This window comes from Hetaerina americana, unplaced genomic scaffold, assembly GCF_022747635.1.
Source record: "Hetaerina americana unplaced genomic scaffold, ioHetAmer1.1.p SCAF_4, whole genome shotgun sequence".
Classification (NCBI taxonomy): Eukaryota; Metazoa; Arthropoda; class Insecta; order Odonata; family Calopterygidae; genus Hetaerina; species Hetaerina americana.
In genome coordinates, this window is record NW_027286985.1 from 7,439,220 (window position 1) to 7,454,170 (window position 14,951).

General features: G+C 40.1%; 1 protein-coding gene across 1 annotated transcript in view; it reads right to left on the bottom strand.

Annotated features, from left to right (window-relative positions):
* The window catches only part of LOC139692331 (uncharacterized), a 489,107-nt gene that overhangs the window by 57,132 nt on the left and 417,024 nt on the right, over positions 1–14,951 (bottom strand). Inside the window, exon 2 of the mRNA XM_071590451.1 lies at positions 4,290–4,527. Within this exon, the coding sequence (XP_071446552.1) occupies positions 4,290–4,527 (238 nt within the window). The remainder of the gene's footprint in view (positions 1–4,289; positions 4,528–14,951) is intronic.

Sequence of the window (14,951 nt, forward strand, 5' to 3'; positions counted from 1 at the left end):
GTATATATATGTATATATATATATATATATATATTCTTCCTCTCTTAAATGTATCCAATGCGTCCTTTCCTGCCTCTTCCTCTCTGAATGTTGAATGTATGGATCATCGTTAATATTATGGTTCTTCCTCTCCCATTGATATTTAGTGATATGGGATTAATTTTTAGGAAATATTTGATTTCGAAGTTTTCCAAGATTACAGGTCTACCAGGCGCGATGAATTCAATCGCAGTCATTTCTTGTTAGCGGGAGTTTTTCGTCGGTGGGAACGTCAACCAAACGCCCATCCGTGGTGTACAATTTCCAATTATCGCGTGTGGGAGTAAAGGGAAGAAATTGATTTAAAAAATTTAAAATACACACTGCCGTGAGAATGTTTTGTGGGCAAATAAAAATGTCATAGTTTTTCTGAATGAATCAATCTGATTTAACCTTTTGGAAAAATAAGATTGAAGAAAAAACAAAGAGCACTATTAGAATAAAAATTCTCTATCAGAATTTGAATAAATAAATAAATATTTCATCATTAATTATTCTCTTCAATATTTGAAACAGTAAAACAATCAGTCATACGTTTCATCTCCATCGTATTGCCCTCTAGCATGCGAATATTTGGGAGGAATATGAATTTAACGGGAAACATAAGGTTGCCCACAGAAAATATTTAGACAGATTCAAAAAATTCAACACTTTGGTCCAAATAGTCATTAACTTTGCGATCAAAAAATTGGGATGAGTTGTAGCAGAAAAACACAGCAATATCATAGAATATCTTTTATTAAAAATGTACCAACGCTTGATTTTATCAAAACTCAAATGTCGAATATATAATTCTTTAAAATAAACATCGGTTTTAATTACTCTTCTATCCTTAACAAATTATGGCAATATATTAATACATTGTTATGTATTAGAATCCATTCTTCTTGAAGCAATACCTGCTCATTGATTTCTATTCTCATGTGATTGATACATATTTGTAAAGCCTCACGTCGTATCTTTTCCAGGAAACCGCTTTTGCGAAAACCACTTGAAAGCAGTGGGCAGACATCACCCTGGTGAGGTTTGATGGTTAGTCGATATTTTTGCCAAGAAAACTTAAATCTGAGAAATAAATCTCATTCTGTTTGCCATAAATGGAGAAAATAAAAAGAATTGCTTAGCATATTTTTTGACGGAATTTCTATACTCCAGATTTTGTTCATACTGAAATTTCCGGATAAGTAATCGCCAAACGATGGAAAGTGAATATAATCACGAGATTGATTCGAATCATAGTCATTCAAGGGTGCCAAAAAATATGGCGAAAGTGTTATGAATGGAAATTTAAGCAATTATTAATGCAATAACCTCAAATAAATGATCAGTAAACAGTTTTACGTAGCAGCTCGAAAAATATATCTATTCTTAAATATATTCCCGCCCATAATGCTTTAATACGTAGATACACGTGCGTTTCATTTTTAGCAGCTTGTAAATTGGAATTCCTTTTGCGCACTGAAACAATCAATTGCATCGTTTGTTTGATTTCACCAATTTACTCTGAAAAGGGCTTGGGATAAAATTACCGTTAAAGCGAAGGTTTTTGGACATGCCCGGTAACAAAAACGAGGTTGATGACAGTGAAATCTCAATCAAAAGGACGGTGGACGTCATGTCAGAAAGTTTGAATGCCACAGCGCGTGATTAAAGACAAAGCCAATCGGCTCCATTAGCCCGCGCCGCTGATTTTCGGAACGCTTCACTGGGAATTAGGGAATATTGGGCTTAACGCTTCTCCCGTAATAAGTAATATGATTGTAGAAGCATTCGTCCCATCTAACAAAGTTTATTTGACGGGAGTTGCAACCTCATGCTCCAAGCTGCGCCCGTGGGAAATCTATGGGGAGCTCGCAGAGGGACCCACGGAAGGTAATAATGCAATATTTAATTGCCAGGGGGTTCTTTATGGAACCAGCCGGTGGTAAATTTAGGAGGTACGGAAAAAGATTTTCGTCCGATACATAATAGGTAACCTGAATTAAAATCAACATTACCAGTTGAAAATGATTATATTATAAGCCACAGTACATCAGTTTTATAGTAAAATCAAATGCTGGTAAACTTCCCTTATTTGAAAGAGTTACTTGATCACAGTAAGATGCCTTATCCCGCCAGATTTGTTAAAAAATGTTATGATAAGAACGCAAGTGTGACAGGTCTCTTAAGGGGTTTAGGCTGGGAAACACTTGAAATACAAAGAGACCAAGCGAGACTTAGACTTTTAGAAAGGTTCAGAACCAACGAGTTTAACGATGACACTGAAGGATTGATTATGGCCCCACTAATGGATTTATTATGGTAGATCAGACCGCAAAGATAAAATAAGGGAGATAGATTTCAGTACAGATAGATACAAATATTCATTCTTTCCCCGAACAATCAGAAATCATAATAGCAAGAAACCAAAGTCACTTTAGAAATATTGAAAACATTGAATTTACGAGTCGGAATAAAATTAAAAATAGCAAATTTATCAGGTGTATTTGTAGATACATGTTTATGTCAGTTGGTAGTTTAAGTGTTTGCATGTGTGTGTGGGGTGTAAGTGCTCTTACACACCATGTTTTGTTTGTAGATGGTAGAAATTTGTGGCTCTTGCATACAGTTTTTTTCTTTCTTAATTATGGGTGGTGCCCTAACACCCCCCGCCACTTGCCCTTACGAGGTATTAAGTAGATGTAGATCCGAGGCAATTTTACTTGGGTGGTACATTTTTGTTAACCAAGAGGGAACGAATATAAACATGAGAATCATAAACGAAAATGAACTTGACCAGCATGCACGTATTGCACTTTGGGTTTCATCAGTTTCTGAAACACTAGCCTTTGATTTTACAAGTTTACGCGACAAGTTTTCCAAAATTAATTTTAATTAAGTAATAAGAGACTGGAAAATCTTCAGACTTTCGTTCTCATGTCGGTGTAGACTGAAAATTATTTCTTTGAAGGAATCCTCAGTTCAATGAAAAAAGTCTCTGCGTGCTAATTAGCCTTCCAATGATTATTATTTTCGTGACGGATCTAACAAATACTAGCACACGGTGCCATGGAAACTGCGCATTTGCTACCCAAGGAGTCGTCACTGCTGCACCTTGAGGTCCTGCTCAAAATTACATACTCTAACAGCATACAATGCAATAAACCATCTGTCGGATACTCATATCGTGAGTATTTCCTGTTTGTCCAAAATTTCCATTGTTTTATGCCTTCTACCTTGATAACCTTGTTTCTCACCTCTATTTCAGCCTTTAAATTCCCATTTCCTCATACATACTTGTATACCTTCCATTACTATTTGATTTCTCCCAAAGGTCTACTCTAATCCTGTACCATTTATAGAAATTATTTTCTCTTTACATTTAATTTATATAGTTTATCCTTTCCGCGCGTTTCAGTTCCTTTAATCTTTTCCATGTCAATACCTCAGAATCATGAGAATACAGTTTATTCTCTCAAAGGCCAGGTTTCGGAAACACACTAGGCTCTACTCCGTTCCAAAGTTTTCATCAATATTTTATTTATGCTTATACTCTCGGTCCCTATGATAATCTGGGTGTACTAAGTGTGAATCCACTCTACTTGCTTGAAAAGCTCAAATCCTTTAAAGAATGCATTATCAGACTATCACCATCGTTTTGAGGCCGTCAAGGCGTTTAAAAAGAGTGACCCGTGCACACGCGTGTCTCCGTTGTACAAAAAAATGCACCGTACTTAGAGACGAATTGAAAATTGTAGCTGAAAAATAAGGCGATTGTAACATTGACCAATTGATCTGAAAATAAGACGTATCCCTCCATAATTCAGGTGGCACCCGTCAGCGGAGTGATCCGTGGTGCAATGGCAGGAGTCGCTGCGCTCGCACAAAGTTTACGTAGATGCACTTTTACGTGTGATTCATGACTTCGACCCGCACCGCAGTAAAACGCCAGATCGACGATTCATTCGGCCGAGTCATTAGTGCCGTGGACGTTTGCTTAATCCCCACCTTCCTCCCCCCTCCCCTCCAGAGCCATAAATTTCGAGCTGGCGCCTCTCGACGGCGTCATCGCTTTCGGCCCCATTCCGCATCTGGTGGCCACACACACACACACGTGCATACACGCAGAGGGCGGCCGCCCTTGCAACCAGATGCATACTTTTATTTGCACGGCGCACCAACAAAAGATCTCAACGCATTCCGCACGCCCTCAAAAAAGAAAAAGCAATTGCTCCCATGATGCTCGATGGGTTTGTGCGGGGGCTGCTTACCGCGGATGGTGGCGCCTCACGCCGGCGGCGGCTGGAGATGCCTGGTGGTGGTGGGGCGTCAGGGCTATATTCGGCCGGTGATGATGTAGTTGGTGCTGCTGCTGGTGGTGCCGCTGGTGGTGCGATTGGTCGGCCGCCGCACCTCCCTGGTGGCGGCTGTTTGGAGGGACGGGTTGGTCCAGCTGCCCCTCCGCGGATACCGGGAGGCCCTTGGCTTCCTCGTCTTGAGGGCAGACCTCTGCATCGTCGTCGTCGTCCGCGAATGGAAAAAAGGGAAATTGGTTCATTTCATTCTTCTCGTCGCAACAGGGGCTATTTAAAAGTTTAGTGGAGGCGGCCATTTGGATGCAGCTTAGGTTTGGAAATGCCGGGATAAACAAAATGAGGAGTGGGGAATTGCGGTCTTGGGGGCGCCATCCAAAAAAAATGAGGGGTTCGGTTGACGTATTAAATGAGCCATGCGCGTATTCTTGGGTCTGCGGAGGAATACTGGCGCGATGCTAATAGTCAATCGGTTTACGAAACGGAAGGAAAGTGTGCGCGGAAAGGTATTTCGGAACTTTACGCCTTTATGTTCGTCTTGCGGAACGATTTGCGCTTGCCCACTTTAACGATCTCATGCGGTCAAAGAATGTGTCTTAAGTTAGAGAGGGTCTTGGGAAATATTGCTCAAGTGCGTTTCGGGCTACGTGGGTTTCTCCGCGTATCCTGCGTGAAAAATCAGTCGTAGGCTCATTTTAGCCCAAATACTAATAAACTCGAGAATCAGAAGGTGCAAGTGAAAGCATTTTTAAAGTGTAAATGAGAATGAGTAATGTCGTTGTAAAAGAATGTGTATTATTGTATATTATCATACATTATGAAGTTTAAGTTATAACCCTAAATGAGAGGTAGTTTTCATTGAAATGGAAGTTGATATTTCGTTAACTAATTTGTACATCCAATTATTTTATTAAAAAAAAAACTTCATTGGTTCTCACCATTTAGTACTTTTTTATTACTACGGATTATTAACGATCATGCTTGTAAAGTAGCCAGGTGCGAAAACTTGAATGACGTTTTAGTCTATAATAAAAATACATTTAAATTTTACTTTAATAATTTCACATGAATATTTTTTCTTAAAGTAGCTGCGAATCAACACAAGCCTGGTGTGACTGCCGTAAAAATTTGTCGTAATCTTTTTCTTGAATAGGTAGACAATGTATTGGTAAGATATTTTGCTATTTTTAGCTCTAAAGGAATTCATTTTAAAAACTTATGAGCTCGCCCATTGACTGAATGGCGTATACCAGGGACCATCCTGACTATAGTAATTCAAAATTTCTCGTTACAAACTAATAGGCAGTTGTGGAATAGGCAGCTGCGGTCTTTCTGTCGAGTCAGTAATAAAAAATAAATCGAACGCTAAGAGATATAATTTCCAAGAGCACAAAGACCGACACATAATGACAACGGCTATGCTTATTCCTGCACAATCTCCGTCTTTCATTCCAAACAGTTTATTATTGTCTCTCCGTTTTTGAGATTCTTATCCCACCATTCTTTAAGAAATATTTATGTTCTTAGTGGATTCTGATTTCTGGAAGTTAGCTGCATCTTTTTTCCATTCCGGAGGTCCTAAATTATTTGGTACTTTATTCATGATGCATATATACACAATGACCGCAAAATCCTTGGTAGGAAGTGTGGCAAGGGAAGATAAAATACCATCCATTTATACAGAAATGCAGTTTTACCTAAAAATGAATACGAATTTCCACATGCACATAAAAATACAGACATTTAACGCACACGTGCATGCCATCTAAGTTAGGCAAAAACATATCTTGGTAACATTGACTTGATTCTGATGTGATTGAATATCGTGCGAGAGAGGAATACTAGAATCTATCAGCGATGGTGTGTCTCCTATTTATCGTGGAGGTTCAACCTGTAAACTAAATACGGGGTCATAATAATTCTCTCGGTCCCACAAGTAAAGTTGGGTATTCTACACCTTCCATTGCCGTAGTCTTAATTAGTCTTTTTTATAAATTAAGGGCTCTCATTCTCATTTCTCCTGCACATCCGTAACCTACTCTTTTCTCATTTAAGTGTTCAAAACATTTAGTGAATTCTGTCTGCTTTTTCAAATCCCTTATTTAGCAATTTTTTCCATGAATCCCAAATGTTCACCACGTATTCCCAATGCGACCTAACTAACGCGAGGTAACACCTCTTTGATTTGTCATTACATTTTACGAATACCCCGTCATTGAAACAGTTTTTTAATGGTGACCGGCCGAGGTGTTGACTTCTCCGTTGTACTATCTCGGTTCCTTATTAGAGTGTTTGATTTCCATGAAATACATATATATTTATATACAAGCTATGTCCGAAAGCTATCCGACCTGCGTTCATATCTCCGCACTGGTGCTAATCTTCATGGTCATCCGGGCCGTGGCATCCTTCGAAGTTGTTTTGCCCATTTGATTGAACCATACGCTCCCAGCGGTGCTTCCACATCTTAAAGTAGTCATCGAACGCAGATTTTGGAATGGCCTTCAGCTCGCGCGTCGCATTACTCTGAATCGTCTCGAACCGCTTTCCTTTGAGCGCCATTTTCAGTTTAGGGAACACCCAAAAATCGCAGGGAGCTATGTTTCGGGACCGTGCGGAGGCTGGCGGGGCTGCCTAATCTTGTGTTTCGCCAAACATTGCTGCAAAACGAGATTCGATGAATGCGCTGGCGCGTTATCGTGGTGAGGAAGCCATTCGCGACCGCTTGACCAGAGACGCGGTCGTTTTCTTCTCTCGGCATCACGCAATATTTTCAGAACTTCAACGTAATATTCTTTGTTGATCGTCCGACCTCTTGGAGCAAATTCATAGCACAATACACCCTCAAATTAATGAAATAATAAAAAAACGCATATCTGAGACTTTTCGGACACACCGTGTATGTATTATTCTCTTTCAACCACATCGGATATTTAAATATGTAATGATTAAATATTTAGTGAGTGCTACGTATTTAACTATGGTACTATATAAGTACGGATTTATTTGAGCAGCAAATATTAGAAAATATGTTGCTGAAATGCGTTTACGCGCCGTACTCCGCCCTCGTTCTTTATAAGCGTATAAGTAGGAAATCGAAGTAGAATTAACTTAATGTATTTTACATGACGACATCATCCGGCAGTGGTCGAAGAAAAGTCAAATAAACAAATATTTTTACGCAAACCTTTTCTATATTAACTTTAACTCTCGGATCAAAATGAAAGAACTCTGAATCTCTTGCATTAAATTTATTTGGCGTGGTCGTTGCATTGATTACTTTTCTTTGAATGATATCTTTGAAAACAAATTCATTTCTTTTTCATAGAGGCAAAACTTACTGAAAATTTTACTTCCTAATTATTACGTCATACTTAAGGATAGCATACAGTTTCTTGGCAACGTAGATGAAGTTGGAATTTACCCGAGCTTGTTACGGGGCCACGAAATGACAAATTATTTTCGAGCTCTGTTTGACCAAAAATTACCGTTGCATTTCTCAAGAAAGTTTTGAAGAACTGCTCCTCTTTCGTTCGTTTGATGATTGGAAAGTTAGAAGATGTTCTTGAGTGATTGGATCCGGTTCTGAACCCCGGTTATGTCTCCTTTTGATTTTACCAGTAATCCCTAAGCACGCGTCTCCAGTACGAGAGGTGGAACTTCAGATGTTTCTTTTTTTTTGGCTCTTTGACAGATGACCAGAGATGAGAAATATAAAAAAAATGCAAGTCGGATGAAGTATTAATACCACAATTTTTCAAAGTGCGTAGGCAAATAAATTCTCTCGTTTCGCGCTCCCATTACGAATTTCCTTTGAGCATGTTTTCTCGTAGGAATTCGTTCCCATCACTTCCAAAAACCACTGGCACACTATATAATTGTGTAAAAAAAGGAGAGTTGTGACAGTCTGATGCTGCGACTGGAAAAAAAAATATTCCCACTAATCGTCTGTCTAGTCCAGTGATTCGAGGTATCTCTTTTTTTTCTCTTTCCGGCGGCGGCTCGGTCGAAACGTCAGGATTGCCGAAAAACGTCCGAATGACAAACGCCTGGCGCTCACGTCCGATGGCCGAGGGGATGAACACCTCCCGGTCGGGGTGCCGGAGAATGTCTTCGTTTTTTCATTCGACTCCTTTCTTTTTATTAATAACCAGCTCCGCCGCAGCACGGCAACCATCCCCATGCACGGGAGTCACGTGCTCAATGCACAAGCGCCTCGCCTACTTGTTTATTCTGCTCCTAAACTTGCGGACGCGCTAGTGACTTCCATTTCCCTCGCCCTCCGTTCCTCCTTTCCGTGTGGATAGTGCGATATGGCCGATGGGTGCAGACAGGTACGCTCCGTGGGGAACCTCCGGAGGGAAAGGAAAGCGTGGTGGTGGTGGAGGGGGGAGGTGGAGGTCTGTTCACGGGATGGGGAGATGAGGAATCCAGCAGGAGGAGGAGGGGGGGAGGGCACGTAAGGTAGGGAGGAGTTTATTTGATTAACCTGGTTGCAGCGTAACTCAATTTGAGCCCAAGCCAAATGCAGTTTGAAGGGGATCGTCGCTTAGACATGGGTCCTTGGCAAAGCCTCTTCCGTCTCACCACCCATTTCTCTCTCTCTCTCTCTTCCACGTCTGTCGCGCGCAAACTGCTTGCCTTTTCCTTCCGCACCGGTAGCTTCGAGGAAGAATGTGCTCCTTGTCTTCATTTTGAGGTGGTAGGGGTTCCTCGGGTGGGAGGGAGGGAGGTAGGAGAGGGAGGCAAGGGGGTGTGGCGGGATCCGTGAGCTCAACGCTGGATGTCGGAGAATTTCCGGAACGGGAGACCTTGCGGGAGTGCCAACCAAGGTGGGACTTTGACGTTTGGTTGGATTTATTCGCCCCTCTCAACTTACAGCTAAAAATACTGGGAGCTGTGGATTTTTCCATTGTCCTCAACGGAATTTTGGTTTTAATATATCTCGGGCGACTGACAAATGCATTCCACGGGCGGAGTACGACTGGGGGGGGGGGGGAAGGAAGAGGGGTGTTTAGGGATTTAGGGAAGAAGGGATTTTAGTTTGACGCTTTGTTGAACTTCCTCCATTTTAATGATGAATTAATGTTAGCTAAACTTAGATTGCAGAGGAGCTCTCTAAATTATATTGTTTTTTTATAGGATCGTCTTTTATTTATTTAAGAGTTGGAGCGTAAAAAAATACTTTAAAAAGGGCTAAACGACACTTCCTACAATCGAGTGTTATAAGTACGCTGAAGTCTTCCAGAAGTTAATTCATAATTCAGTTGTGTTCCGGGTGTAATAGGTGACCCCTCTAGAGCTATTCTAAAACACGGCTATTGGATAAACTATGCAGAAACCTTCCTTCTCTTCCTCCAAATTTAAGGAACTGCTTAGCGAACAATTCGTAAGTTGGCATACATATCTCTAGGCCTTTGTACGTGGCTACTATTGATGCAGTATGTCCGCGTAATGTACTATAAATTTTTATCATACGGATGTATATGTAGTATATATGTGTGTCTGAACTCGTGGTCATAATAATTATAAACAGCGCTAGATAAGCTTCAAGAATATTGTTTCCGGTTTCTTTTGAGCAATTTGCACAAAAAATATAGCAAATGCATGGATAAAAATTGCATGCATGGAAAAAATTATAGCCACACTTTTAAAAGTAGCCCTGAAATATTCCAGATAATTTTTATGCATTATAGTATAATTCGCAAATTAGTAAATCATTTTGTAATAATCGAATAATTGCTGCAGAAAGATATTTTATTGTTTAAAAATGTTTTCATTACATCATGTGTTTTTTTCTGTGGTAAGAAACCGATGCTATGCCGAGTATATGCGGTATAGGGAAAGCCATAATAATTATTTCAAAGAAAATATCATTCCACAAAAGCGAAGTCCGGGTATTCATAGATAACGTCCAAAGTATTGCAGTGGTTTACATGGTATGCAGATTTGAAACGTGCACTTTTACGCCTCACATTTCATTTTTGATGTTATAATTTTTAGGTTTCATGAAACATTTTAAAAATGAGGCATCCATTTGTATGTATTTGCAATTGAAAGCTCGTTAATTACCCAATGGTCGATTTCGTTTACACCTCACCGCTTATTTTTTTAAATGACCCCTGGAGAGAAATGTTTGCCTTAGTGCTAACCCTTACAATTGGGTTAAATTTGAATTGTATGGATGGAGAGTGCAGTCACCGTATACACCAGGCAACCTATCACACACCCGCAGAATGGAGTAGTGAAGAAAGCTAATTTAAAATTCATCGCACTATTTTGTTGGCCATCTTCATTCCTTCAATATAGTCAAAAATAATTTGACGTTGAATCTCGTCCTCCTACCAAAGACGGTACGGAAACATTCGATTTGAAACTCTGTCTTTCGGTTGACGTAAAAAAATTCTCCTCTGGTGATTTATTTATTCGCAAACGTGTTCGCGACCCTTTCACCTTGCATTTTATTAAAAAAATGGGAATCACACATGTTGTTTCCAAAAAATTCGCAATCTGTTAACCGTCTTTATCTCTTCCGCTTTATCATGGAGAGGTGTGTTGGGAACATTAAGAGGGGTGGGATATATTTTAAGGAGGCTTTTCCAGCGACATCAAAGTCTTCGGTGGCAGTAAAAGACACCTTTGAGGATGTAGAGACTCCGAAGGAAATTAGAGGTACGAAAATTAGCTGCAGAGCAAGAGCTGGGAGGAAATGCCGTTTCAGTGAAATGAGTTTATAGCAGGTCCACCCACGATTGCTTAGAGCGCCAATCCTCAACTTCAACCACAGCGCAGTTGACCAAATGCATTCAAATGAGGCCACTCGCGACTGCTAAACGAATGCAAAATTTTCGGCGTTAACATCCAAATTGGTCACTAGGGTCCACGGTCAGAAAGGAAGAGAGTCCAGTCTCGCCCGAGTAGACTTCCGGGAGAAAAGTCCCTCTCGGAGTTTGTGCCACTAATGACTTCCACATCTCGCAGCGAGCACAGGTGTAATGGCGTGCGCAAATGCACCCTCCTCCTGCTACGTGACCATCGGACGGAAGTAGGCGAGCACGGACGAAACACGGTCGGAAGTGGCGATTTTCATCGTCCAAATTGACGGCTTACTGTTAGCGATTGAATTAGCCGACCAATCGTGATGTAGTCATACATTCAAGCCACAATTGGCCAAATGGGTTCGCTACCTTCAGTCTCGGGCTGGATATTATAAAAGATGACCAAAAAAATTATTGTCAAAATTACTACAAGATACAAATTATTTTCTCATATGACTAAAAGCTTCTTTGCAAAAATGATAAGTAACAAAAGCCATAGCCGGTTAACTAGCTACCAGAGCAGTCGGGCTAGTATCTTAGCTACAACCCAATCCTATGGTTAATACAAGTCACGAAACGTCCAAGACTTATGGCCCTTTTATCATATGGTCTAGGTATCAAAACTGGAACTTCTGGAGGAGGTATTTAATGTCTCTTCTGATGCCACCAGGCGTTAAAGTACTGTTAAAATGCCATTAGGCACCTTGAGAGAAGCTATTACGTTTAGCTTGAGACAAAGAACCTTGAAATTCAGGTGCACAAAATTAATACCTAATATTATAGAGCTAATCAACAAAAGCGTATGCTCAAGTTGAAAATGTATTTCTAAGTTTCTCATATTCCGTCAGTCTTGGACTCGGCATCGGGCGAACAGTGCCACTAGGGCTATTCCAAGGTTTATCCAAGAGCGTCTAGCGCAAGGACGTTCAACCCTCGAAGATGTGGATCAAGCCATTACCTGCGCTTACAATTATTTTTTTTTGTTTTTTGTTAGTACACGTTCTTTTTGTTTCATGGTGTTTCTCTCATTTAAGGGATGCATATTCTTAACCCGTTTAACATAGTCTTGCAAAGTCATCATTATTATCACTGTCATTTTCCAAATGTTCCAGTGAATTCCTCCATAAACTGATATATTCATGCCTACGTATTTCTTCTCTATTACGCCTGCCATTGTTTCTCCCATGTATCCTATCCTAGGCTCTCCCGGTTTAGCTCATTTTGTTCACTTTTTTGTTTTTCATCCAGATTTACGTTCCGAGACTCCCTCCATCATGGTGATATGCCTTAAAATTTGTTTAATAAAGTTATTGAAAAATCGTTTAAATACTCAAAACTGTGATATAGGAAAAGTAATCATAGCGAAAACAACATTAAATGAAGCGGTTAAAAAGACAGTGTACTTGAGAAGATATTTTAATATTTATTGACAAAGTAATCACCAATTTACGTATTATTAATTAGGTTAAAAGGTTGATTAAAAATTGAAAAGCATAGTCATTACCTTACATAAAGTGGAAAGATATCTATTGAGCAATGATTTTGAAAGTGTGTTATTAGTTCCATCGTACTATGGTAGAAGAGATAATTTCAATTAAATTCGAGAGATTAAGTGCCGAACAGATGCATATTTTTAAGATGTATTTTCCCACGGACGATAAGGGTTTGCGATAACGTATACTAAATAAAATAACGTTTGTCCGACCTTTCTAGGAGGGAAAAGTGTTTTGGGTCAAGATTAGTCTGGTGCGCACCCCCCCCCCCCCTGGCCGAACATCCTGGTGAACAAACGCGGTGGCTTTCGGGTTACTAGGGGGCTAAGGTAAGCATATACGAGGTCTGTTCAAAAAGTATCGCGAATTTTGAATTTTTGCGGGTTACGTGTATTTCATTTCAGATTTTTTTGTGGCGTTATGTTGGTACTTAAGTCTCTCTCTCACTTATGCCGAAAAGTTCGGCCGTTTTGAATGTTCAGTTAATTGGGTGAATTTTTCTCGGGTCTTTCACCGGGTCAATGTCTCCATAGCTGCCGACGTTTCGATTCCCGACTCGGTCATCGTCATCAGGGCTTCTGATTGATGACGATGACCGAGTCGGGAATCAAAACGTCGGCAGCTATGGAGACATTGACCCGGTGGAAGATACGAGAAGAATTCACCCAACTCATACGCCGGGAAAGCACCAGATCTTTCGTTCAGTTAATTGTTTGTTAATTATTCAACAAAAATATAGGAACGAAGAGCGTAGTAAACTTAGAGTAGCCGGTAGAATAATATTAGTAAAGGTGAAAGCTGAACCGAAGAACTTGATCATTGTTCAGGTATGCATGCGAATAGGCAATCATTGAGAGGGTATACAATCCGATAAATGAAATAAATGCCGATGTTTCTGGAAGGAAATATTTTATAATGTTTGAGAATGGGAGCGCGAGAGCAGGGGAGGGTAGTGGGGTAGGGGACTACGGTTTAAGAACAAAGAATGGACCGCGGGGAGATAGAAATAGGATTATCCAGGAGACAATTCAATCATTACGTACACTAGGTTAAAGCTCATCAGTAGGAATAGGTTCGCATGGAAAATGCTCGGGAATTCAGAGAGATGTTTGTTAGGCTGTACTTTCATTATGGTTTGGATTTCGGAACCGTACGTGCATTAGGTTTACGAAGAGCGAGATTAACTCAAATAGTTTCTCGGGAGCGGATTCAGATTATAATTTGGCGTTAATAAAGTGTGGCGCCATATTCCAAAAGATAAAACAGGGAAGAATGTAGAATGGAAAGACTAGGAAATGGAATGTTTAAGTATTAACCGGAATGACAAAAAGATGTATCAGTTTGTAGAGAAAATATTTGTTGAGGATAGGGTGCTGGGTAGAGTAGAAGAAATTGGAACGTATCAAAAAAGAAATATTGATAGGCGTAGACGATACTAAAGGAAAAATAAATAGGAAATGGACAAGGGAACCATGGATTGCAGGCATAGCGGATGACGCACTGCGAGGATACGAAAAGTTTACAGAGAAAGTGCGGATAGTGGCGCTATGCAGGAATGTGAAGGAATTGTCAGAATGAAAAGGGAAAAATCTACGCAAATAATCAAAGATAAGCCAGGAAAATTATTAATTCAATTAATTTAAGAGAAATAAAAAAACATGCATAGAGAAACATAATTTCTTAAAGATATTAGGACTGTAAGCTTAGAAAAACAAAAAAAATGCCATGAATGGGGATAAATTAGGCATACTTGATTACAAGAGAAAAAGGGCCATTTGAGAATACATCTACATCAATACCATGTGAGCCACCAAAAAGTTGTGTGGCAGGAGAAATAGAAATCAAATAAGACCTTGGGGATGGATAACATTGTCGATGCAGGGGAGAACGTTAGGAAAGCGAGGAAGGGTTAGGAAAAGGATATGCACGTTGAACAGAATGAAGGGAGGATAAAAGTGTGCAGAATTGGAGAAGGTTTATTAGTAATGTAGGGTGTCCATCCAAAACCTACCTTAATGATAGGCTTTCTAATAAAAATTGATTTGAGAAAGTTAACGCATTAATACGATGAAGTTTTTTAATGAAACCTTTAAAGTGTGAGGAGTAGGCACACAACGTTTTTCATCAACATTTAAAAGAAAAATAAGATAGGGTATGCAAAGTTATCGGCCTCGGCAGTACCACTGTCACGTGCTAAATTCCTCTCTCACGGTCACGGCACCCCACCGGGCGATTTTGTCACGTTTTCGCCGGCATGCTACCAGCGGAACCGAAGCTTAGCAATGACTCCAGAAATGCTCCACAATCCT